A 24,325-nucleotide genomic window follows, 5' to 3' on the forward strand; every position below is an offset into this window, starting at 1 on the left:
TCGCTGGAGTTGCGTCAGTCGCGGCATTTTTAAAATGTGATTCTGTTGTCTGTCACTACTCAAATTGAATTTATGCGATTAAATCCAGGTGTGTAGGCTTTATAAGCATTTCAATGAGTGTGTTTGCACTGGATTCATGATACGGATGATCCAGCACGTGCAAACAACGTGTTTTGAGAATTCGTGACGTCACACAGGTAATGAAATTGACACGCAGGTGGGACTGCGGTGTGGGTGTGTGCCATGTCCTTTAACACAGTTGAGGTTCAATTCCACCAAAGATACTGCTTTACAAAGTGCAATTCTTTCGCATTTTCAGGACCTGCGTTTCTTTTGCGTTTTAGTATAGATAAAACCACATCTTGTAGGTAGTGGGTTTAACAAAATTGCATAATTTGGTTTGTCTGGGTACATAGTTTAGGCTGATAAAGATATTTTAATTCAGACCCGACTGATGTGAAATTTAAGGTGTGTGGATGTTTTCTGTTTTCATCCCCTCATATATTTGCATATAGATAAAACCATATCTTGTAGGTAGTGGGTTTAACAAAATTGCATAATTTGGTTTGTCTGGGTACATAGTTTAGGCTGATAAAGATATTTTAATTCAGACTAGACTGGTGCTATGTTCAAGGTGTGAGGATGTTTTCTGTTTTCATCCCCTCATATATCTGCATATAGATAAAACCATATCTTGTAGGTAGTGGGTTTAACAAAATTGCATAATTTGGTTTGTCTGGGTACATAGTTTAGGCTGATAAAGATATTTTAATTCAGACCAGTCTGATGCTATGTTCAACGAGTGAGGATGTTTTCTGTTTTCATCCCCTCATATATGTGCATATATACTAAAACGCAAAAGAAACGCAGGTTCTCATTAAATTGGATATAAAATATTAAAAAAACAAAACGAAATGAAGATTTCAACATTTATTTTGGAGCTACACCAATTCGGCACACATTGGTGTTGGAAATTTTTGATTGAATTCCTTTTTGGCTATTGTTTCATGTCATAAAGTAGGGTGGGGGTCCATGTTAAAAATATGAAAGAGACGACCTGTAGCATTGTCAAAGTCAGTATCGCGTGTGACCACCCTGGGCATTCAAACAGGCAGTGCAACGTCTCCTCATTGAGTTGACAAGCCGTTGAAAGAATGCCTGAGGGAGTGAGTTCCATTCATGGACCAATGCTGCCTCCAGCGCCTGCATATTCTGAGGTTGTCCGCGAGCCTGAAGGCGACGTCCGATTTCATCCCAGACGTGTTCGATAGGCGCCATGTCCGGTGATAAGGCTGGCCACGGCAACGTTGGGATGTTGTGCTGAGCCAGCAACGCCTGTGTTGCCCTGGCAGTGTGCGGCCTGGCATTGTCTTGCTGCAGCAAGCGCACACGTGGGTGAGCGGCAAAGAAGGGAACGACGTGATTGTTGATGACGTCATTTTGGTACACGGCGGCATTAACGCGTTGTCTGAACACATGAAGTTGTGTTCTGTGATTGAATGAGAACCCACCCCACACCATCACACTACCCCCGCCCCATCGGTCGGCCTGCAGAACGCAGCAGTCGGAGTAACGTTCATGTCGACGTCGCCATACTCGGATTCGGCCATCAGCGTTGGAAACATTGTAACGGCTCTCATCAGTAAACAGAACTTGTTGCCACTGGCCACGTCGCCATCTTTGATGTTGTTGCGCCCACTGTTGACGTTGTTGGCGGTGCCGAGGGGTCAATATTGGTCCCACATAAGGACGGCGGTTATGGAGTCCTGCTGCCCTCAGACGGCGTCGGACGGTATCGGCGGACACTGGACCACGTGGACCACGCACCTGGTGAGCGGTGTTAGCTGCTGGCAGCATCCGATTCCTAAGGTGGGTCACCCGGATGTACCGGTCTAGGGCTGCGGTTGTCACCCTCGGGCGGCCGGTGCGTGGTCGATCGTTCACAGATCCAGTGATTTGGTGACGTTGAGAAAGGCGTGCGATTGTCGAAACATGACATCCCAATTGTCTGGCTACAGCAGTACGGGTCTGTCCGGCTTGCAACATCCCGATGGCCATCCCTCGCTGGAGTTGCGTCAGTCGCGGCATTTTTAAAATGTGATTCTGTTGTCTGTCACTACTCAAATTGAATTTATGCGATTAAATCCAGGTGTGTAGGCTTTATAAGCATTTCAATGAGTGTGTTTGCACTGGATTCATGATACGGATGATCCAGCACGTGCAAACAACGTGTTTTGAGAATTCGTGACGTCACACAGGTAATGAAATTGACACGCAGGTGGGACTGCGGTGTGGGTGTGTGCCATGTCCTTTAACACAGTTGAGGTTCAATTCCACCAAAGATACTGCTTTACAAAGTGCAATTCTTTCGCATTTTCAGGACCTGCGTTTCTTTTGCGTTTTAGTATAGATAAAACCACATCTTGTAGGTAGTGGGTTTAACAAAATTGCATAATTTGGTTTGTCTGGGTACATAGTTTAGGCTGATAAAGATATTTTAATTCAGACCCGACTGATGTGAAATTTAAGGTGTGTGGATGTTTTCTGTTTTCATCCCCTCATATATTTGCATATAGATAAAACCATATCTTGTAGGTAGTGGGTTTAACAAAATTGCATAATTTGGTTTGTCTGGGTACATAGTTTAGGCTGATAAAGATATTTTAATTCAGACTAGACTGGTGCTATGTTCAAGGTGTGAGGATGTTTTCTGTTTTCATCCCCTCATATATTTGCATATAGATAAAACCATATCTTGTAGGTAGTGGGTTTAACAAAATTGCATAATTTGGTTTGTCTGGGTACATAGTTTAGGCTGATAAAGATATTTTAATTCAGACCAGACTGATGTGAAATTTAAGGTGGGTGGATGTTTTCTGTTTTCATCCCCTCATATATTTGCATATAGATAAAACCATATCTTGTAGGTAGTGGGTTTAACAAAATTGCATAATTTGGTTTGTCTGGGTACATAGTTTAGGCTGATAAAGATATTTTAATTCAGACCAGTCTGATGCTATGTTCAAGGTGTGTGAATGTTTTCTGTTTTCATCCCCTCATATATTTGCATATAGATAAAACCATATCTTGTAGGTAGTGGGTTTAACAAAATTGCATAATTTGGTTTGTCTGGGTACATAGTTTAGGCTGATAAAGATATTTTAATTCAGACCAGACTGATGTGAAATTTAAGGTGGGTGGATGTTTTCTGTTTTCATCCCCTCATATATTTGCATATAGATAAAACCATATCTTGTAGGTAGTGGGTTTAACAAAATTGCATAATTTGGTTTGTCTGGGTACATAGTTTAGGCTGATAAAGATATTTTAATTCAGACTAGACTGGTGCTATGTTCAAGGTGTGTGAATGTTTCATGTTTTCAGCCCAAGGACCACAAGACGGTTAAAGCCGCCGCGTTCCAGGCCCAGGAGAAGGAGCTAGTGTTTGACATCGACATGACAGATTACGATGACGTCAGGAATTGCTGCTCGTACGTAGTTCATTGCTTCATGTGATTTTAGGTGGAATACTGTAGACCTTATTCTTTGAAGTGTGTAGGCCAGTGGTAAAGCACTCGCTTAATGCACGATTGGTCTAGGATCGATCCCCATCGGTGAGCCCTTTGGGCTATTTCACATTCCTGCCAGTGCACCACAACTGGTATATCAAATGCCATCATATGTGCTATCTTATCTGTTGGATGGTGCATATAAAAGATTCCTTGCTACTAATGGAAAAATGTAACGGGTTTCCTCTCAAGATTAAATGTCAAAATTACTAAGTGTTTGACATCCAACAGCCAATGATTTATAAATCCATGTGCTCTAGTGGTGTCGTTAAACAAAGCAAACTTTATATCGGTGTATTGAATCTTTAGAGAAATTATCAGTATTTACAGTGGGGGTTTTTGAGAGATGGACTCGTGTTTTTAGGAAGACATTAGTTTTGAGTACATAATTACACCTACGTACCGATAAGATAGACCACAGTAATTAACAAGGACTGATTATTGTTCATGGTTATGTGCTCTTAAGGAATCATTGCTCTTATGATGGATCTAGGTTGTAATGGTCACTAATGGAATTCTGTTTACTTTGTTACCACCTGCGTAGTGTCCGTTGATAATGGTTGTTTGGGTCAACAACTTAAAAGAGAAAAACCAAGAGGATTCTACAGGGGTCAAACTTAAAGGGACAGTCCTGTATTTGTTGCCGTTGTAAGATGTTCGGACTGATCAAATATTGTAATGACTAAAATTACATACTAAATATTGTTTCTTCTTTAGAATACAGGTGTCTGTATAGTCAGTGTTTCTTGTTGTTCTGTTATTTGTATGTAGCCCAAACTGGACTTGGTCTCCCAACAATTTCGTACATATGAAAAATATATATATAATACAATATATACAATACCAGGACGATCAGAAACACATTTAAATATACAGACACTGATATTTTATGCAGGAAAATGTATTTAATTCAAATGTGTTGTCCTTGAAACGTCTCTGGTAGTCCTGTACATCTTAACAATGGCAATACTCTCAGAACTGTTCCTTTAATAATCTGTTACTTATCGCAGTTTTAAAAGGTTTTTGCCTTAGGCAAAATGCTCACCCACAGCATTCTGTGGGTAACACCTTAAGTTAGGGCCATGAATTTTTAGCTTTTGGTTGAAGAATAAAATTTGAGAAGCAAAGATTACTCCCACTTGGCAAAATGGTTTATATTGGCAGTGTAGCTGCCAGAAAGAAAATTTGTGGGTATGGTGCTATGGAATTGAATGCAACCACAGTCAACAAGGGGGTATGGGGGGGGTCTCCCTCAGAAAGAAAATGGGTTACGTTTAGGGTTAGGGTTAAAAAAAATCATACAGTAATGATAAGAGTAATTAATTTTGTCAAACGTTTAACTCAAAAAAAAAATTGCCTTATATTTTGGGTATGGCGCCATACCCGATTTACCCTCTGGCAGAAACCCTGCTTGCCCACTGGATTGAATTAGCCAGCTTTTGCTCAGTGATAGATAAATCTGTCTAGCCCCACTGCCTCAGTAAACCTCAGCCCTCACAAAAAAACATTTTGTCCCTTGGGTTGGAAATGCCTTATCTACACCTGACAATGGAAGAAAGGAAGGAAATGTTTTATTTAAAGACGCACTCAACACATTTTATTTACGGTTATATGGTGTCAGACATATGGTTAAGGACCACACATATACTGAGAGAGGAAACCTGCTGTCGCCACTTCATAGAACTACTCTTTTTGACTAGCAGCAAGGGATCTTTTATATGCACCATCCCACAGACAGGGTGAGACAAGAAATAGCCCAATGGGCCCACCGGCGAGGATCAACCATTTAAACTAAGGCTTTACCACTGGTTGTTTTAACACACAATGGAATAGATTCAATAATAATTTTTTTAATAAAAAGTTACAAATGTTACTGTGTTGGCCCCTGATGACCGGCATGATATCTTGGATTTACGGGTCAGATATATATGAGTTGAAATGAAAACTGTGAATGTAAAGATGGTCATATGCTGTGTGTGAAGATGGTGATAGATTCTATTGCAGATGGCATTTGACAGAGTTTTACATTCTAACAGTGGTGGCTGATATATGTGAAGTTCGGGCTGTTGGCCCACTAGCCCCCGATGAAGGGGGGGCAGTGGGGATCTTGGGGGGGGCAAAAACAAAGGGGACAGTATAATATGCAGTTGACAAAAGACAAAACGTCCCACTGTGAGCGTCATCCAACATGTTGTCATTGTTTTATTTTACTGTTATACTGTGTGTTAACGAAGAAGAAAAATCCACTATAATGCAGACGGGCAGTGCTTTATTTGACCAAGTGGTTTTCAGAGTATCTCACTGACATAATATGGTTATTTGTTTACTCTGAGTTTGACAGAGACGTATGTTTTCCAGATTTTTAATCGTTTGTAAAATGTTTCCATCAGGCCCTACTCTTGCAGGCGAAATGAATGGGGTTTTTCGCCAAAAGTCACTTCTACTTTTTCAATTGTAGATTAAGGTCTGGTTGACATGGTTCTTTCAGTTTCCCCCTGCCCCCCCCCCCCCCCCTTTTTATATACTCTGTCCAAAACTCCTTAAAAGGTTAAGAAGAGAATTTTCTTTAAGTTTCTATAATTTCTTCTAGGTGGACAACTGTCCCCCTTGCACCCCCGCTAGCTACGGCCCTGAATATAATTTGCCTTTCTGTTTTCGGCTGATACTTTGCATATATATTCTAAATGCTGGCTGCCATTTTAGATGATTGTGCAACTTTCTCTTTTCGTTTTACTTGGGAGAAGGTTTAGGGCATTTTAGTACCCAACCACCAATGTTAAAATGTTCATACTTCTGGGTTGTTTTCTTAATAACACACTTTGATTGGTGGCTTTTGTAGAGGATTTCGGTTACGATCACCTGCTGTGGGTGTACTCCGGTCGTCGTGGTATTCATTGCTGGGTGTGTGACAAAGGAGCAAGAAAACTGTCGCAGACGGCAAGGTCGGCCATTGCAGAATATCTCACTGTTGTCAAGGTGAGCGTTTGGAAAGAAAAGGAATGTTTAATAATAAAAACCTCTTCAGGGCTAGCTCTGGCTATGTGAAAGAATTTGCCAAATTATCTATTAAATGTGAAAGATTGCAGAAACACACAAATATTTTCAACAAAATATCAATTATTACATGAAATTCTTTCACCAAATTAAAATAAAATTTGTCAGTTGTGTTTAAAATTTGCAATTGGCGAGTGGCAGAGTTAGCCCTGCTCTTAAACATTTTAAACTAAGGCTATGGTTGTTTTAACACTTGGAATACCAATAATAATTTGAAATAAAAAGTTACAAAGTTATTTTGAACATGATACCGGTATGATATCTTTTTACGGGTCAGATATAATGAGTTGAAATGAAAACTGTAATGTAAAGATTTATATAGTTTGAAGATTGTGAATATTTTTAATTAAAGATGTTACTCTAATGAGTCATGTAATCGACCAAAAAAAAAAAAATGCACAAGAAACCCCATTGATAGTTAAAAACAAATACCCTGTACATAATCTCCATGAAATGAAAAAAGAAGAAGTTTGTTTTGTTTAACGACACCACTAGAGCACATTGATTTATTAATCATCAGCAAATGGATGTCAAACATATGGTCATAGAGATGAAACCCGCTACGTTTTTTCATTAGTGGCAAGGGATCTTTTATTTGCACCATCCCACAGACAGGATAGCACATACCACAGCCTATGATATACCAGTCGTGGTGCACTGGTTAGAGCGACAAATAGCCCAATAGGCCCACCAACAGGGATCGATCCTAGACCGACTGCGCATCAAGTGAGCGTTTTCCCACTGGGCTACGTCCCGTCCTCCCATGAAATGAATTGTCATTATTATAAAGAATAAAATATATTTTACAGGGTGGTGCAAGGCTTGAAATTAATTTTATTTAGTAGAAAGCAATCTTTGACTCAAATTTTAGTCTGAAGTTTTTGTTTTGTTTAATGACACCACTAGAGCACATTGATTTATTAATCATCAGCTATTGGATGTCAAACATGGTAATTTTGACATATACCATATATTGCCATGTATTAGCCGACTTTTGAAGTCTATAAATACTTTCCAAAAGAAGAGAGACAACAAATTGGTTCATAAAATTGTCATCAAAAACACTTCCGACCGCGACTTACAAATTTTGATCACACCCTTAAAACCTTTCACAGCTTATGTAACAATAATTTGTGCACAGTATAAATAAAACACCCCATCATGCAGTATTATGTAGTTTTTTGTTCTTGAATGCATTACAAGTTTGATGAATAATAATAAAAATTACTTGTTTTATTGTCATTTCAATGGTAAAAACATGTTCTTTCCAACCATCCGCCATCTTTGTTTGACAGGACCAGTCTTTCATATAGCAAATTTTAAGATACAAAACGGTGTTTTTTCTTCAAAAAAGTATTATATTTCTAATATTATTGTTTTGTTGGGAGGGTGCATTAAACTGTAAAGTAATGCCATAAATAAATTACGCTCATTATTAACATTACCGACTGAAAAACTTAACATGAATTTCACAACAATAATTACTCCCACAATTGTTACATGACCATACCATATGAGAAGTGAACTAGTCTCGTTCAGTTTATTTTAGCTTTTCTTCACTCCTGACACTTTTGTTGATATCGTTTTGTAAGCTTCTATTTGATTGGATTACACGGTTTTGCCACCTGCACTAGTGTGAACAACAGTCACGGACCACAGAATCGTTTGTTTCTGGGGGAAGGGGGGGGGGGGGGGGGCAGGGATTAAACATGTCTTAATGAGTTTACTGTTTGCTGTCCAATGAGTAATTTAATACTTATGTGCAGTGATATGTTCTTACAGCTTAAATTGTTTATTTTCCTGTTATGATTTTTCGGTGCTAAAATATTTTTGCACGGCATGGAAGTAATAATTAAAGGGTTAAAAAAATATAATGAAAAAGAAAAGCACAAGTCTATTTGTTGACAGTATTATTGAAATTAATACAATATACAACTGGACAAAAGATGACTTCGGCTTATATACGAGGCTGATGATTTTGTACTTGATATTTAGGGTCAAACTAAGAGGTCGGCTTATACAAGAAGTCAGCTAATATACGGCAATATACGGTAGTCTTATGGAGGAAACCCACTACATTTTTCTATTAGTAGCAAGGGATAGGATATTTTATATGCACCATCTCACAGACAGGATAGCACATACCACAGCCTTTGATATACCAGGCTGGAACGACAAATAGCCCAATGGGCCACCGACGTGGATAGATTCCAGACTGACCAGGCATCAGGTGAGCGTTTTACCACTGAGCTACTTACCACTACCACGTGCAAAAGATCTTGTATATGCACCATCCCACAGACAGAATGGCACATACCACGGCCTTTGATATACCAGTCGTGGTGCACTGGCTGGAACGAGAAATAGCCCAATGGGCCCACCGATGGGGATTGATCCTAGACTGACCGAGCACCAGGTGTGCACTTTACCACTGGGCTACGTCCCTTACCTCTAAGAACAGCGTTAGCTGCTTGTGGATTTGATTATCAAAAAACATATTCAGCAGGGATGTGATTTTTCAGCTTTTTATCAGATTTCAGCTCTTTTTAGCATAAAATAATTTTCACAAAATAGACCGGATTTGATCGGAAATGCTAAAAAAATTACCTTTATTTTGATACTGTATAGCTATTTCAGCTTTTATTTGAAAATAGGTATCCCATTACTGATTCAGGTCTAGCTCTGCCACACACCAAATTCACCACCAGTGAATTTTAAGAACATTTGACATGTTTATACCTACTCCAAACCCTGAGTGAGTGCTCCGCAAGGCTCAATGGGTAGGTGTAAACCACTTGCACCGACCAGTGATCCATAACTGGTTCAACAAAGGCCATGGTTTGTGCTATCCTGCCTGTGGGAAGTGCAAATAAAAGATCCCTTGCTGCTAATCGGAAAGAGTAGCCCATGAAGTGGCGACAGCGGGTTTCCTCTCAAAATCTGTGTGGTCCTCAACCATATGTCTGACGCCATATAACCGTAAATAAAATGTGTTGAGTGCGTCCTTAAAACATTTCCTTCCTTCGTTTCCTGTCCGTTTTTATTATTGGAGTAGGTAATGAGTTAATTAGTCAAATGTACATTGTCACTCAAATTTTGTTTTTAATTATTTCACAGGGTGGTGATAACCAGACCAGGAAAGTAACCCTAGATGAGCACATGCATCCACACGTCAGGTGGGTACATTAATCTACTACTGTCACGTGTTGCGTTCTGTACTGTGATGAGCACATGCATCCACACGTCAGGTGGGTACATCAATCTACTGCTGTCACGTGTTGCGTTCTGTACTGTGATGAGCACATGCATCCACACGTCAGGTGGGTACATCAATCTACTACTGTCACGTGTTGCGTTCGGTACTGTGATGAGCACATGCATCCACACGTCAGGTGGGTATATCAATCTACTGCTGTCACGTGTTGTGTTCAGTACTGTGATGAGCACATACATCCACATGTCAGGTGGGTACATTAATCTACTGCTGTCACGTGTTGTGTTCAGTACTGTGATGAGCACATGCATCCACACGTCAGGTGGGTATATCAATCTACTGTTACGTGTTGCATTCAGTACTGTGATGAGCACATGCATCCACACGTCAGATGGGTACATTAATCTACTGCTGTCACGTGTTGTGTTCAGTACTGTGATGAGCACATGGATGCACACGTTAGGTGGGTACATTAAGAAGGGAGTTACAGTCGCGTGACCGGAACAGGAAGGAGGACTCGGTAGAAGAATGTTAGGCCATGCCATTTGCTGTTGGGATGTTCAGATCAAACTACTATCCTTAGGGGAATATGCATTTGTTTGAGGCCAGGTGAAGGATTCCTAAAAGAGAAAACATCATGTGTATTTTTGTGCTGGAGTGTCGTTAATTATTTGTTCATTTTATTTGCAGTCGATCATTTGACATCATAGAAGAATACTTCACCGAATATGCCGTACGGAAACAAGATTTCTTAGAAGATGAACAGAAGTGGACGAAGGTGTTGGCTTTAGTTCCAGATGAAAATATCCTTTTATAAACTTTGTTTTTTTGTTTTGTTTAACGACACCACTAGAACATATTGATTTGTTAATCATCGGCTATTGGATGTCAGACATTTGCTAATTTTGAAGTATAGTCTTTAACACATGGACCGGGTCTAACACATGGACCAGGTCTAAAACATGGACAGCTTTTTGCAGGTCCCTATTTCAAGCCATGAAATCTGTCTCAGTTTGTTTCTCGGATTACGTTCCTGTCCGTGTTCCTGTTTGAGTTTTTGTCTATGTTCTGGGGAACATTTAGTTCATTTTCATGTCATGATTAATTAGGCCTTCCCAACCTACCCTACTTTCATGTAAAGACCCTAAAATGTTTTCAAGCGGAAAAAAACCCCTCACCAAAAAATAAATTCATGATCCCTGATATTTTTGCAGTCAGCAAACTAGATTCGGAACACCTCGGCCGATTACGGTTTCTCGTTTTGAATCGATTTTAAAAACAAATTAAAATTAAAGTTCCTACATACCTACCCTATTTTTTTCAAGAATGAAACCTGAAACACACATATATTTTTTGTTGGCCTTGTACAACTTTTACAGATTGGTTCACAATTATAAAATGTTAAATAGTTATTGCTAATTAATTTTCAGTTGTCAGTTGGTTAATAACTGACGCTAATAAAACAGTTAGAAACAGGATATTCCTGTGTTTCTGTTGGGGCTATTTGACAAAAAGTAAAGTTTGTTTTATTTAACGACGCCACTAGAGCACATTGATTTTTTATCTTATCATCGGCTATTGGACGTCAAACATATGGTCATTCTGATACTGTTTTTTTTTTTAGAGAAAACCCGCTTTCGCCACATAGGCTACTCTTTTACAACAGGCAGCAAGGGATCTTTTGTTTGTGCTTCCCACAGGCAGGATAGCACAAACCATGGCCTTTGTTGAACCAGTTATAGATCACTGGTCGGTGCAAGTGGTTTACACCTACCCATTGAGCCTTGCGGAGCACTCACTCCGGGTTTGGAGTCGGTATTTGGATTAAAAATCCCATGCCTTGACTGGGATCCGAACCCAGTACCTACCAGCCTGTAGACCGATGGCCTAACCACGACGCCACCGAGGTCGGTATTTGACAAAAAGAACATAATACTCTAGTTTTCAAGATCTTGCAAAATATTTTTATTTTATTTATATTTATTGTTTTGGCCAATATAATTTTCATCTTTTGACTGATTCTAAGTCTGACTTGTATCTCTGATATCGTTTTGTTTTGTGCCGGTTTCTCCTTCACTAGTATCACCCCTGCGTGAAAGCTTGATGACTGATTTCAAGAAGGTTGGAACGAGCTCCAGTTCGCGCTGGGCCATCTTAAAACAGAGAATCAGCGAATGTCATGCCAAGGTAATGTGTGGAGATTATTCATGGCTCGAAACAGCCTGTGGCCAGGTCGCCAAATGTGACCAATGTCCTTACTGGACGACTTAATTATTAAAATATAATGGTGTTAGTCACCCAAATAATATTATCTTCTTTAGAGCTATAACATATGAGCCACTATTAATATTGGTATTCCACATTAAAATGTTGCTCGTGGTTCGCTTACCATAATTTGCCAACATATATTATTATTTTTGGGGCCACCATATTTTTTGGCGAGTTTCGAACCCTGCTTATTACACGAGCTTGTGTGTTGTACTAATTTTTCAAAACAAGTGTCAGGATTATTGTATTACCCGAGCGAGAGTGAGGTTAATACGTGAATCCTGACACAAGTTTCATAAAATCAGTATGACTCACATGTGAGTGTAATAATTTATTTATTATCCATATTATTATTTTTATGTATAACAAGCTAAGACCATGTCAAAACGTTTCAAATGTAACAAGAAAGAGACGATGAAACAATGTCATTTTCCGAAACGACGTCATTTTGATAAGAGTTTACCCAGATTTAAAACTGCGGAAGCCACATTAAGTTATGACCACGCTTCACAAAATTATTTCATTCGTTATTCGTTGTGCACATGAAATCATGATACACATGTAATACTGGTTATATTTTCCTGATTATATTGAACTATGTGGATAATAAAGATTTTTATACACTTAGTACAACAGGGAGGTTATCAATGTTTTACATATCTACAGGGCTCGAACTTAAGAAAATTTTTACCTACAGCAGTTTTAAAATGTAGGCAAATTGCTCACCTACGTAAATTTTGAGTCTGCCAGCGGCAATTTTGAACCTGTAACTTTGGCAACAAATAAACAAAATTAAAAACCAAAAAAATATTCCTTCAACTGATGGAAATGATTTTTATCCAGCGGCAGAAATCTGTTATTGGAAAAACTCCTGACTTATAACAGTTCATATCACAACTAGGGGAAAGTGCCATCATTAAAGGCGCATGCCCTAGTTTCAACCTGTAAAAACAGACATTAAGTTTAGTTAATCTACAAGCATGCAAAACATTTGGATACGGTTATAACAGGGAGACGCTAAAGTCTGTGATATTTAAACAGGGAAATGTCGTCTAAAAATAGTTGGAGCCTGTCTCGATAACCATTACTTCTCAGACGAACGTGCATTTTTAGAATTATGAAAAATGTATTTTGAGGTGTTACAAAAACCTGGATTACCAGAACCGCTTCCGATGTACGAAAAGGAATATTGTAAATAATAACTTTTAATAATAAGTACTTTTGATTTAAATTTAAAAAAAAATGGCTTCAATAGTGAAAAATATGTTGTAGTGTTTAAAACAGGGTTCGTACGTGCCTGGAAAACCCTTGAAAACCCTTAAAAATAAACTAATGTATTCCAGTGCTTGAATACCCTTGAAAATCATCTTGCGGTCTGGAAAACCCTTGAAAATGATACTTTGATGTCAAATAAAATATAAACGCCTAAAACGGAGGCTTTATTTACTTTATTTAACATTAAATTATTTGTTTAATTTCCGCGGCACAATCAAATGCCAATCATCCGGCCAATCGATGTTTACCGGCTCAGTTGATGTGTGAATGTTTGTTGTTGTTTTTTATCTTGCGATGCGAGGATCACGCGGCCACGAGATCCAAGCGACAGCGTCGCCATATTGGAAAAGAAAGTTTGTCACCTTTTGCCGCAGGGTATTTAGCAAGTTCAGTGGGCGTGTCAAGTTAATGAATCTATTGTAAACCCACACGGATGGTTGGCACTTGCGTGTTTAACGACCTGTGGAAACTCGGTACGGTCCTGGAATTTTGGTAAAGTTGACCTGGAAAGTGCTTGAAAAACCCTGGAATTTTTACTTCTTTTAAGTGTATGAACCCTGCTAAAAGTAGGATGCCATGGGATTCGTTCCACCCACTCCAAGGCTCAAATTTAATTTTTTGAAGTCTGAAGCAATCATTGCTTATCAGGTGGGAGTTAGCTCGGTTGAGGGCTCGCTTGAAGTGCTTGCGTCACAGGATCGAACTACTTTGGTGGATCCATTCAGCTGATTGGTTTTTTTTATTGTTCCAACCAGTGTGTCACAGCTGGTCAAAGGCCATGGTATGCGCTTTCCTGTCTGTGGGAAAATGAATATAAAAGATAACTTGCTGCTAATGAAAAAATGTAGCTGGTTTCCTCAAATGACTAAGTGTCAGAATTAACAAATGTTTGACATCCAATAGCCAATGATTAATTAATCATTGTGCTCTAGTGGTGTCGTTAAACAAAACAAACTTTTACAAACTTTTTTCATTGGCTATCAAATTTTAATTTGATAGCAAAAGTTACAAATTGAGAAGCAGTTTTAGACACTAGTCTGTAAATTAAATAAGAATTCTTTAGAATTGAAAGAAAGAAATGTTTTATTTAATGACACACTCAACACATTTTATTTACGGTTATATGGCATCAGACATGGTTAAGGACTACACAGATTTTTAGAGGAAACCCGCTGTCACTACTTCATGGGCTACTTTTTCCGATTAGCAGCAAGGGATCTTTTATTTGCACTTCCCACAGGCAGGATAGCACAAACCATGGCCTTTGTTGAACCAGTTATGGATCACTGGTCGGTGCAAGTGGTTTACACCTACCCACTGAAACTCAGGGTTTGGAGTCGGTATCTGGATTAAAAATCCCATGCCTCGACTGGGATCCGAACCCATTACCTACCAGCCTGTTGACCAATGGCCTAACCACGACGCCACCAAGGCCGGTCTGAAGAATTGATGTTTTGCCGACTACACCTATTCAGTGGCATTGATAGTTAGACGTTCATCTTAATTTAACGCAGTCAACAAATTTAACAACACCAAAAAATATAATATCTGTTTACATATAATATGAATTAACAATACTACCTTTATGATTCACAAATTTAATTACCAAAGAAATGTGCTTTTTAGCAAAGCCATCACAATGTACATCCATACGTCACAGTATTTTATGATTGTAACAAAATTAATACTCATTATTGGTATGGTGGTTTTAAAGTGACAGACTAGTTTTTAAACACAACGATGAATTTTTCGCTATTAAAGCAGTTTTGATAGTTAAACTCAGAAGTTATTTATATTTTATTGTTTACATTATCCATTTTCATACATCCCAAAGTGTTTCTGATCATCCAGGTTTTTGTAATACTTTGAAATACATTTTTCATAATTATAAAAACGCATGAGAAGTAACGGTTATTAAGCCAAACTTTAATTTATTTTTAGATGTTATATATCCCTGTTTCAACCTCACATACTCTAGTGTTCACTTTATTGTAACTTTATCCAGATGTGTTGTCGGTTTGTAGATTAACCAAACTTGAGTGTCCATTTTCACGGACTAAACATAGGGACTGTGCTTTTAAAAAAAAAAAAATTCAGTTACTAAAAAACTGTAGTCTTTAAGTTGTCGGTGTGTTTCAGGGCCTGTTCAGGAAGTCGCGGAATGTGGTGCAGGAAATAATGCTACAGTATTGTTACCCAAGACTGGATGTCAACGTCAGCAAGGGAGTTAATCATTTACTGAAGAGTCCATTTTGTATCCATCCCAAAACAGGTGAGTATCATAATGGTGTTCAGTAGCAGAGATGGACGTCATGACAGAGGCTGGATTTACATAAACGTCTTTAATGAAATGTGTTCCAGGTAGCACTAAACCAAATAATTTCTGACTGGGTCAAAGTTCGAGGTGCATCGATCATTTGATAGAGAAGTTAACGCCACAAGTCCTGTGATTGGTTATGAATGTGTGTTGGTTGTACAAAAACTTAGTTTCTTCTGGGCTAAAAATGTATGCAATTTTATTTCATCTAGTACCACTGTGTCAAGTAGCCTTGTGCTTAGAACATGTATGGGGCACCTATTAAAAAAAGTACTCCAATTTTATGCAAAACTAGGGGTTTGTAAAAACATCTGGTTATTCCGAAAATGAGCCATGAAAGGTACCATTTTCTTCAGTTACTACTTTGAGGTAGGGGTTGTAGTACTGATATTTATGGGTCATAGTTTGGTTGATATATTGCATATAGTGTTTTTAAACACAAACGTTAACATGGTCGCCTATGGGATTTTATTTGGTATAGTCTTCCCTCCAGGCTGTGCGGCGATCCTACTTTTTCCTACTTTTTGGTCTTTTTTCTACTTTTCCATACTTTTTTTTTCAAAATGCCACGAATTGCTGTCAAAGTGTACATATTCCTTGTGTTATTATAAAAGTTATGGGAAGTTTTTTTGTTTTTGTTTTTTTTAAGCAAAATATATCCTCCAATTTGCAGCACCATATATTCTCAACATATTAAATTTACATCCTGAAAGTAAATGTGAGATGAGATTTGTCTGTCTGTCTGTCCCAAATATTGTTATCAGTATTTGTTTTCTCAATGCCTTGAAGTATTTCAAATATCTGACCCGACTCGTTAATTTTCATGTTATTTTGGATATGACATAACATTCATGTTATTTTTCATGTTATTTTGGATATGACATTAGATTCATGTGATTTTGGATATGACATAAGATTCATGTTATTTTGGATATGACATAACATTCATGTTATTTTTCATGTTATTTTGGATATGACATAAGATTCATGTTATTTTGGATATGCATAAGATTCATGTTATTTTGGATATGACATAAGATTCATGTTATTTTGGATATGACATAAGATTCATGTTATTTTGGATATGACATAAGATTCATGTTATTTTGGATATGACATAAGATTCATGTTAGTTTGGATATGACATAAGATTCATGTTATTTTGGATATGACATAAGATTCATGTTATTTTGGATATGACATAAGATTCATGTTATTTTGGAAGGGTGTGCTGGACAGCCTGTGTGCTCTAGGCTCTAGTGATGATGTCACACAAAAACAAAAACTGACTGCCAATCACAAATGTTTGACATCTTCCAATAGTTGATGTTCTCTAGTGATATTTGATTTTTTTCTTCCAAGATGAACCGGCCTCGGTGGCGTCGTGATAGGCCATCGGTCTACAGGCTGGTAGGTACTGGGTTCAGATCCCAGTCAAGGCATGGGATTTTTAATCCAGATACCGACTCCAAACCGTGAGTGAGTGCTCCGCAAGGCTAAATGGGTAGGTGTAAACCACTTGCACCGACCAGTGATCCATAACTGGTTCAACAAAGGCCATGGTTTGTGCTATCCTGCCTGTGGGAAGCGCAAATAAAAGATCCCTTGCTGCTAATCGGAAAAAGTAGCCCATGAAGTAGCGACAGCGGGTTTCCTCTAAAAATCTGTGTGGTCCTTAACCATATGTCTGACGCCATATAACCGTAAATAAAATGTGTTGAGTGCGTCGTTAAATAAAACATTTCTTTCTTTCTTTCTTCCAAGATGATGTGTGGTAACTCGGGTCTATTTTGTGGTAGCCTGTACATGGGTTACCAGACACATTGCTTATTTCAATACCTGCTCTGGTGATTTTCTTCTTCCAGGAGGAGTAATAGAGATTATTATACGAGCTTGTGTGTTGTACTGATTTTACGAAACGAGTGTCAGGATATTTGTATTGCCCGAGCGAGAGTAATAATGTCTTTATTATCAATATTATTATTGTTGTTTTCTTTATGAATAACAAGACCCAACTCAAAATGTTTCAGCCACAACTAGAAGGAGATGACTAAATGACATCATATTTCAAATGCACAGTCTGAGCTAGGAATGGAGAAGCCATGTCATGTTATGACGTTGTTTCCCCAAATTATGTCATTACACTTGTTATTACACGTATGCTTCGTATGATTATTATGAATTCAGTTATGTTGAACCATGTGGATAATAATGTGTCATAACTCAGGTCAATTTTGTGGTAGTCTGTACATGGGTTACCAAACACATTGCTTATTTCAATGCCTGCTCTCGTGATTTTCTTCTTCCAGGACATACACTGTGGTTTTACATAAATATATATAAATAATATTTTCATATACTTAACATTTGTGACACCCACTAGCCGATGTGTATTTTTGTGCTAGTGTGTCGTTAAACATTCATTAATTAATTCATTCATTCATTCATTCTTCCAGGACGAGTATGTGTCCCCATGGACCAAGACCATATTGATTCTTTCGATCCTGCTTCCGTTCCAACTATCAGGTGAGATGCATCGTACAAACCACCCTACTAAAACAAAATATTTAGGTTTTTGGGGTTGTTGTTTTTTAAGCATTACCAAGAATAGCAGGCATTGAATTTCAGGACAAACATAAAATGCAAAGGCTGTGGTATGTGCTATCCTGTCTATGGGATAGTGCATATTAAAGATCCCTTGCTGCTAATCGAAAAGAGTAGCTCATGAAGTGGTGACAGCGGGTTTCCTCCCTCAGTAACTGTGTGGTCCTTAACCATATATCTGACACCATATAAACGTAATTAAAATGTGTTGAGTGCGTCATTAAATGAAACATTTTTTTCCTTTCTTCCTTTTAGCTTTGAACCTTTTTTTATGTAAATCTGGAAAAAAAATTATTCATTCAATTCACCAATTTCCAGCAGCTCAATATCATATCATGTTCCAGAATAAAATAGAAGATATAGGCCTATGATATGGGTGCTGCCATTTTGATCAAAACAGATTTTGTCCAACTGATTTGCACTAGGATATATCGTGTTGTGCCGTAAAACAACATCTGTACAGATAACCCTCACTGTGCGGTTTACGTTGGGGACTTTAAGTCAAAATATTTGGAAATGGTCTATATCACATTTTTCGTCTGAACTCTTCATTCAGATATATATATAATCTCATTAAAAATTCTGTACTTCAATATTTGTATATATATATATATACATATACATATACATATACATAGGCATAGATAGATAGATAGATAAATAGATAGATATATATATATATATATATATATATATGTCCTGATTTATTATTATTATTATTATTATTTTAGTAATTTAGTGGAAGAGTTGAATCAACTGGAAACTGGAACCACTAAAATAAAGGGTAAGAATTCAATATTATTATAAAAAAATTTACTTGTTACATTTAAAAACGCATCTTTTTATGTACACTGGTCCATAGACAGGACAGTACATACCAGACATGGAGCATTCATTAGAATGGGATGAACGAGTCTACTGAGAGCAGTCACTCATTGTCCAAACCAAATTGTTAACAACTACGAAAAATTACTCTCCTACATTTAATTGCCATTAGATTTCCTCCAAAGTTTGTCCAGACTCAAATCTTGAAAAAACCATTACAATGACACAGATTCCACATACCAGATGCTAACCATGTCATCTATATCGACTTCGCTGAGAGCGCATAAGAAAAAAAGCATGTAATTTTGTATCAGCTGCCATTTTGACTTTTTATGGAATATTCTTCAACAGGGGTGAAAGGATAGGACTTAATCTAACAACATCATAACATGTTATGATATAAAAGCGAACGTGATGACGTCATATTATTTATTTTTTTTGGTTATTATTATTATTATTATTTTAATGATACCACTAGAGATCATCGATTTTATATTAATTGTGTCACATACTTTGGAGGCTTTCACCCCTCTTGAAGAGTATTCCATAAACAAACAACATGGCAGACGGCAGAAAACTTCATGTATTTTTCCCTATGTAATCTAAGCAAAGACAATATCGGCAACATCGTTGCAGTCTCGTGTGTGGAATCTGTATATTTGTAGTGGTTTTTTTGCGATTTGTGTCTGGACAAACTTTGGAGGAAATCTAACGGCAATTAAAGGTAGGGGAGTAATTTTTTGTAGTTGTTAACAATTTGGTTCGGACAATAGAAGCATTGTAGAGTGTTTCCTTGAGATGCGATGGGTTATAGAGTGAGTTCTTAAGGGCTCAGTAGGTAGGTGTAAGGCCACTACACTCTCTTCTCTCTCACTAACAACTAACAACTAACCCACTGTCCTGGACAGACAGCCCAGATAGCTGAGGTGTGTGTCTAGGACAGCATGCTTGAACCTTAATTGGATATAAGCACGAAAATAAGTTGAAATGAATGAAAAGTATTATGAAAGAAAAAAATACGAAGTTTTCTACAGTTTAAACTTGCTCACTGATGGTTTATTTATTTGCAGATTACAAGAGGACATCTCTTGGGCCGACAATTGATGTTTTTGAGAGATTTCTGAAAAAACTCGAGAACACTTGGAAAGGAAAACTTATAGAGCAGAGTGGTAAGATTGATAGTTAGATGGGGATTGTAGATATTTTTGGTGCATATACAGTGAAACCTCTCAAAACCAGACCCTCTGTAAACCAGAATTCCCTCAATACCTCTTAAAGGGACATACCCTAGTTTCAGCCCATGAAAATTAACACTAAGTTTAGTTAATCTACAAACCTGAAACACATTTGGATAAAGTTACAATTGAGAGAAACATGAGCCTTTGACTTTGAAATGGTGAAATACCCTCTGAAAACTGACTAAAATGCGACTCTTAAACTGTTACTTCTCAGATGCACGTGCATTTTTAAAAATATGAGAAATGCATTTTGTGATATTAAAAACACCAGGATGACCAAAGACACTTCGAATGTACGGAAATTAATAATCTAAACCATAAAATCTAAGTAGAGTATGATTTCAGTTATCAAAAACGGTTAAAAATATACCTTAATATTTAAAAACTAGGGCATGTCCCTTTAAACTGGACATTTTACTTGGTCCCTAGGCTGTCAGGTATAAAGAGGTTTCAAGGTAATTAAAAATGTCTACGTCATCTGTCTGCATTTTTATTTGATGCTCCTTTAAGTTAAAATTTGCTATGAAATGTGTAAAATCTTAGTAATGACTGATTTCTCTGATAGTAAAGCATATGCCTTCAGTGTTTAAAAACTAGGGTCTGTTACTTTAAAACTCTACAAAACTATATGCGGACAGACAGAAAGCTGGAGACAAACCTATAGTCGCCATCGACTGGACCAGTAGGGGACCTAATAAAAAGAAAGGAAGGAAATGTTTGATTTAACGACGCACTTAACACATTTTATTTACGGTTATATGGTGTCGGACATATGGTTAAGGACCACACAGATATAGAGAGAGGAAACCTGCTGTCGCCACTTCATGGACTACTCTTTTCGATTAGCAGCAAGGTATCTTTTTATACACCATCCCACAGACAGGATACCACATACCATAGTCTTTGATATACCAGTCGTGGTGCACTGGCTGGTACCTAATAAAAAGAAACTCGTGCTCATTTATTACCATTTGAATACATTTTTCCACTCATTTTTTAAATAACTGTTAACAATCATTTGGTATTTACCATAGTGGTCTTGAGCCTTGCTGTTTTGTGAAAAAAGTTATATAAAAATAAAATAATGTTTAAAAAACAGTAACAAAATTTACCCACCCACCTCCATGCTCAAGTGGTCATTTTTGAAGTAACCCATGAAATTAGTGTACTAGTACTTCCATAAAAATGACTATCCCAGTCTGTTTTAAGATTTATTTAAAGATGCCACACACCTATAATACAGAGATAGAATTGTTTCTGTTAATAATGAGATGCATGGTAAATCTGCAGTATTTCCAATTTCTATTTTGATATGGGACTAGTTGACAGGGCCGTGCTCCACACTTGCTGTCAGTTGAGCTATCTCAGTGTCATCGGAGTCCAGGGCATATACAGAAGTTGAGCTATCTCGGTGTCATCGGAGTCCAGGGCATACAGAAGTATACAGAGCTATCTCGGTATCACCTGCAGTGAGCATCTCGGTGTCATCTGAGTCCAGGGCATATACAGGGAGCTAATCATCCCAGGGCATGTGGGGTCATACACTGTGGGGAAACACACCCATAATCGCACCAATGAAGTGAGTGAAACTTGGTGTATTTGGCCCGACATCTACCCCCATTACACCCAGCAGTTCATTCACTCTGAGTTGGAGCCGGTACTGGAATAAAAAAAAGTAAAAGATTTGCCATTGCGAGACATAAACCCAGTGCCAGCTTCACATTTAAGAAAAGAGGTTAGTCTAACGAACTGCATTTTATTTTTCAGATATGAAGAGAGAATTTTGAAGATTCAAATTTTTAAATCTGGCGGATGATTCTGTTCAATATTTGTTCTGACAGACAGACATACAGACAGACGGATGGATGGATGGATGGACATAAGTTTATGTTTAATTAAGACATTTTGTTCAACAAGACAGCAACACAAACTTGCTGTTAGTACTATTCTTGATCTGTGTAATAAATTGTTCTTTAACCCGAGTTATTGTAATAGTTTGTTTTGGGGTTTTTTTGTTTTTTTTGTTTTTTTTATCCCAGTGCCCCCTTTCCCTTCTCCTTTCCATCTCATTTCTTCCCGATCTAGCAGCTCCTCTTTTATCTTTCAACTTCTGTTGCTGTCCACCTCCACATCCCAGTCCTTGTCTCTCCAACCGTGACAGGTGCCACACACCTGTCATTCCCCCATAAGCTTTTAGCTGTGGGCTTAGTCTGATCACTTCAGGGAGTGTTCAGTAGTTATTGCTGGCATTGTTAAGAGGCACTTTAAACTACCTACTATACTCCCCTACTACCAGTGGTCGTTAGTGCCATGGGTTAGAGCAGCTTTATTAGCGGCAGAGGACGAGGATGCCAGGTGTGTGCAGAGAAGCACACAGAGACTGCACACGTGGAGGAATTTGAGACCGGTAGGTAATGATGTGGACAGCTCAGAAAACAGTCGTTGGAAACTGACAGAAAGGGTCGAAACAGATTGAAATCGTTTTATTTTATTAGTATGTCGGGGGGGGGGGGGGGGGGGGGGATGGGGGGGGGGGGGGGGGGGGGGGGGGGGAATTGTGTTTCACAGAACATGCTGAACAAATTACAGTCTTCACCATGAGCAAACTCAATGCGAGCTGAATATGAAGTGGTTCTAGCCTAGCAACTAGGCAATTTCAAATAAAATGTATTTTACTTTTAAGGCAGTAAAATTGCTGTTCTAAACTTTCCAGGAGAGTGCAGGGCAGCTTGAGTTGAGTTTTTTTGTTGGGGAGGGGTAGTTTGTGTTTTTTGGTGGGGATTTTCCTCCATGGGCAGATTTAGGACATATTTTTCGGGAGGGTTGGGGGGGGGGCAACAAAAAAGGGGCACATTTGCTCGTTAAAGGGGTATCTTAGTAAAAAAAAGTAAATATTTGCAGTTAATATGAAGGCATTTTTGTATATATCACAGTGTACGAACGGAAGTGTACACTAAATGACTAGCTGCAGTTTTCTGTAGCGCTAGCTGCATTAATAAATATTATTTTATGAGTCCTGAGGCCCATCGGAGCATTTTTTTAAAGTGGGGTGGGCTAATGACCGTTATTAAGCATGGCACGAGATGTGTGTGGGGGGGGGGGGGGGTCCGGGGGCTGGCTAGCTCTCTCTCTCTCTCTCTCTCTCTCTCTCTCTCTCTCTCTCTCTCACACACACACACACACACACACACACACACACACTCTCACTCGCTTATTTTGATCTCAAAGATGGATTACCCAATCTGCAAACCTTCCTTAACAATCAATTACCCTCCTTCGCCTCGTCTGCAACGACGTATATCATCAACGGCTATAACTGATCAACTTTCTGCAATTAAAGAATTACTTGAATGGTGCCAAGAATGGATTGGACGGTGGTGTGTGTGTGTGTGTGTGTTTGTTTGGTGGTGGTGGTGTTGTGCATTGGCATACCTAGGGTATGGCACGTGCACTGGGCACCATTTGAAAGTGGGGGCGCCACTGAGCTGTAAAACGTTATCTAGAAGATGGATATCACATGTTTTGGTCAGGGGCGCAGTTTCAGTGCTTGCAATAAGCGCTATTTTTCTGTAGATACGCCACTGGGTGGTGGTGGTTGCGGAAGGGGGGGGGGGGGGGTCGGACATCAGTGGTTACGAATGCACAGGGCGTAGGCGGTTTCAGGCGTATGGGTGGTATCTTTGACTAGATAGGACTGGTCTCTCATCCCCTCTCATACATTTCGTCACGTTGGATTCCCGAATACGATTGGCATTCATCAAAATTGGGGCGGGACGTAGCTCAGTGGTACAGCGATCGACCTAGGATCGATTCCCGTCAGTGGCCCCATTGGTGGTGTAACAAAGGCCGTGGTATATACTGTCCTGTCTGTGGGATGGTGCATATAAAAGATCCCTTGCTCTTAATCGAAAAGGGTAATCCATGAAGTGGCGACAGCGGGTTTGCTCTCTCAATATATGTG

General features: G+C 38.5%; 1 protein-coding gene across 1 annotated transcript in view; it reads left to right on the forward strand.

Moving 5' to 3' along the window:
* Window positions 1–22,356, forward strand: part of LOC121387304 (DNA primase small subunit-like) — a 29,248-nt gene extending 6,892 nt beyond the window's left edge. The window contains exons 3-13 of the mRNA XM_041518326.1: window positions 3,385–3,491; window positions 4,602–4,630; window positions 6,409–6,545; window positions 9,741–9,799; window positions 10,528–10,640; window positions 11,924–12,024; window positions 15,520–15,652; window positions 18,154–18,223; window positions 19,033–19,085; window positions 20,197–20,295; window positions 22,132–22,356. Of these exons, the coding sequence (XP_041374260.1) occupies window positions 3,385–3,491; window positions 4,602–4,630; window positions 6,409–6,545; window positions 9,741–9,799; window positions 10,528–10,640; window positions 11,924–12,024; window positions 15,520–15,652; window positions 18,154–18,223; window positions 19,033–19,085; window positions 20,197–20,295; window positions 22,132–22,151 (921 nt within the window). The 3' untranslated portion in view covers window positions 22,152–22,356. The remainder of the gene's footprint in view (window positions 1–3,384; window positions 3,492–4,601; window positions 4,631–6,408; window positions 6,546–9,740; window positions 9,800–10,527; window positions 10,641–11,923; window positions 12,025–15,519; window positions 15,653–18,153; window positions 18,224–19,032; window positions 19,086–20,196; window positions 20,296–22,131) is intronic.
* Window positions 22,357–24,325: the final 1,969 nt, after the last annotated feature.

The sequence above is a fragment of the Gigantopelta aegis genome, chromosome 13 (assembly GCF_016097555.1).
Source record: "Gigantopelta aegis isolate Gae_Host chromosome 13, Gae_host_genome, whole genome shotgun sequence".
Classification (NCBI taxonomy): domain Eukaryota; kingdom Metazoa; phylum Mollusca; class Gastropoda; order Neomphalida; family Peltospiridae; genus Gigantopelta; species Gigantopelta aegis.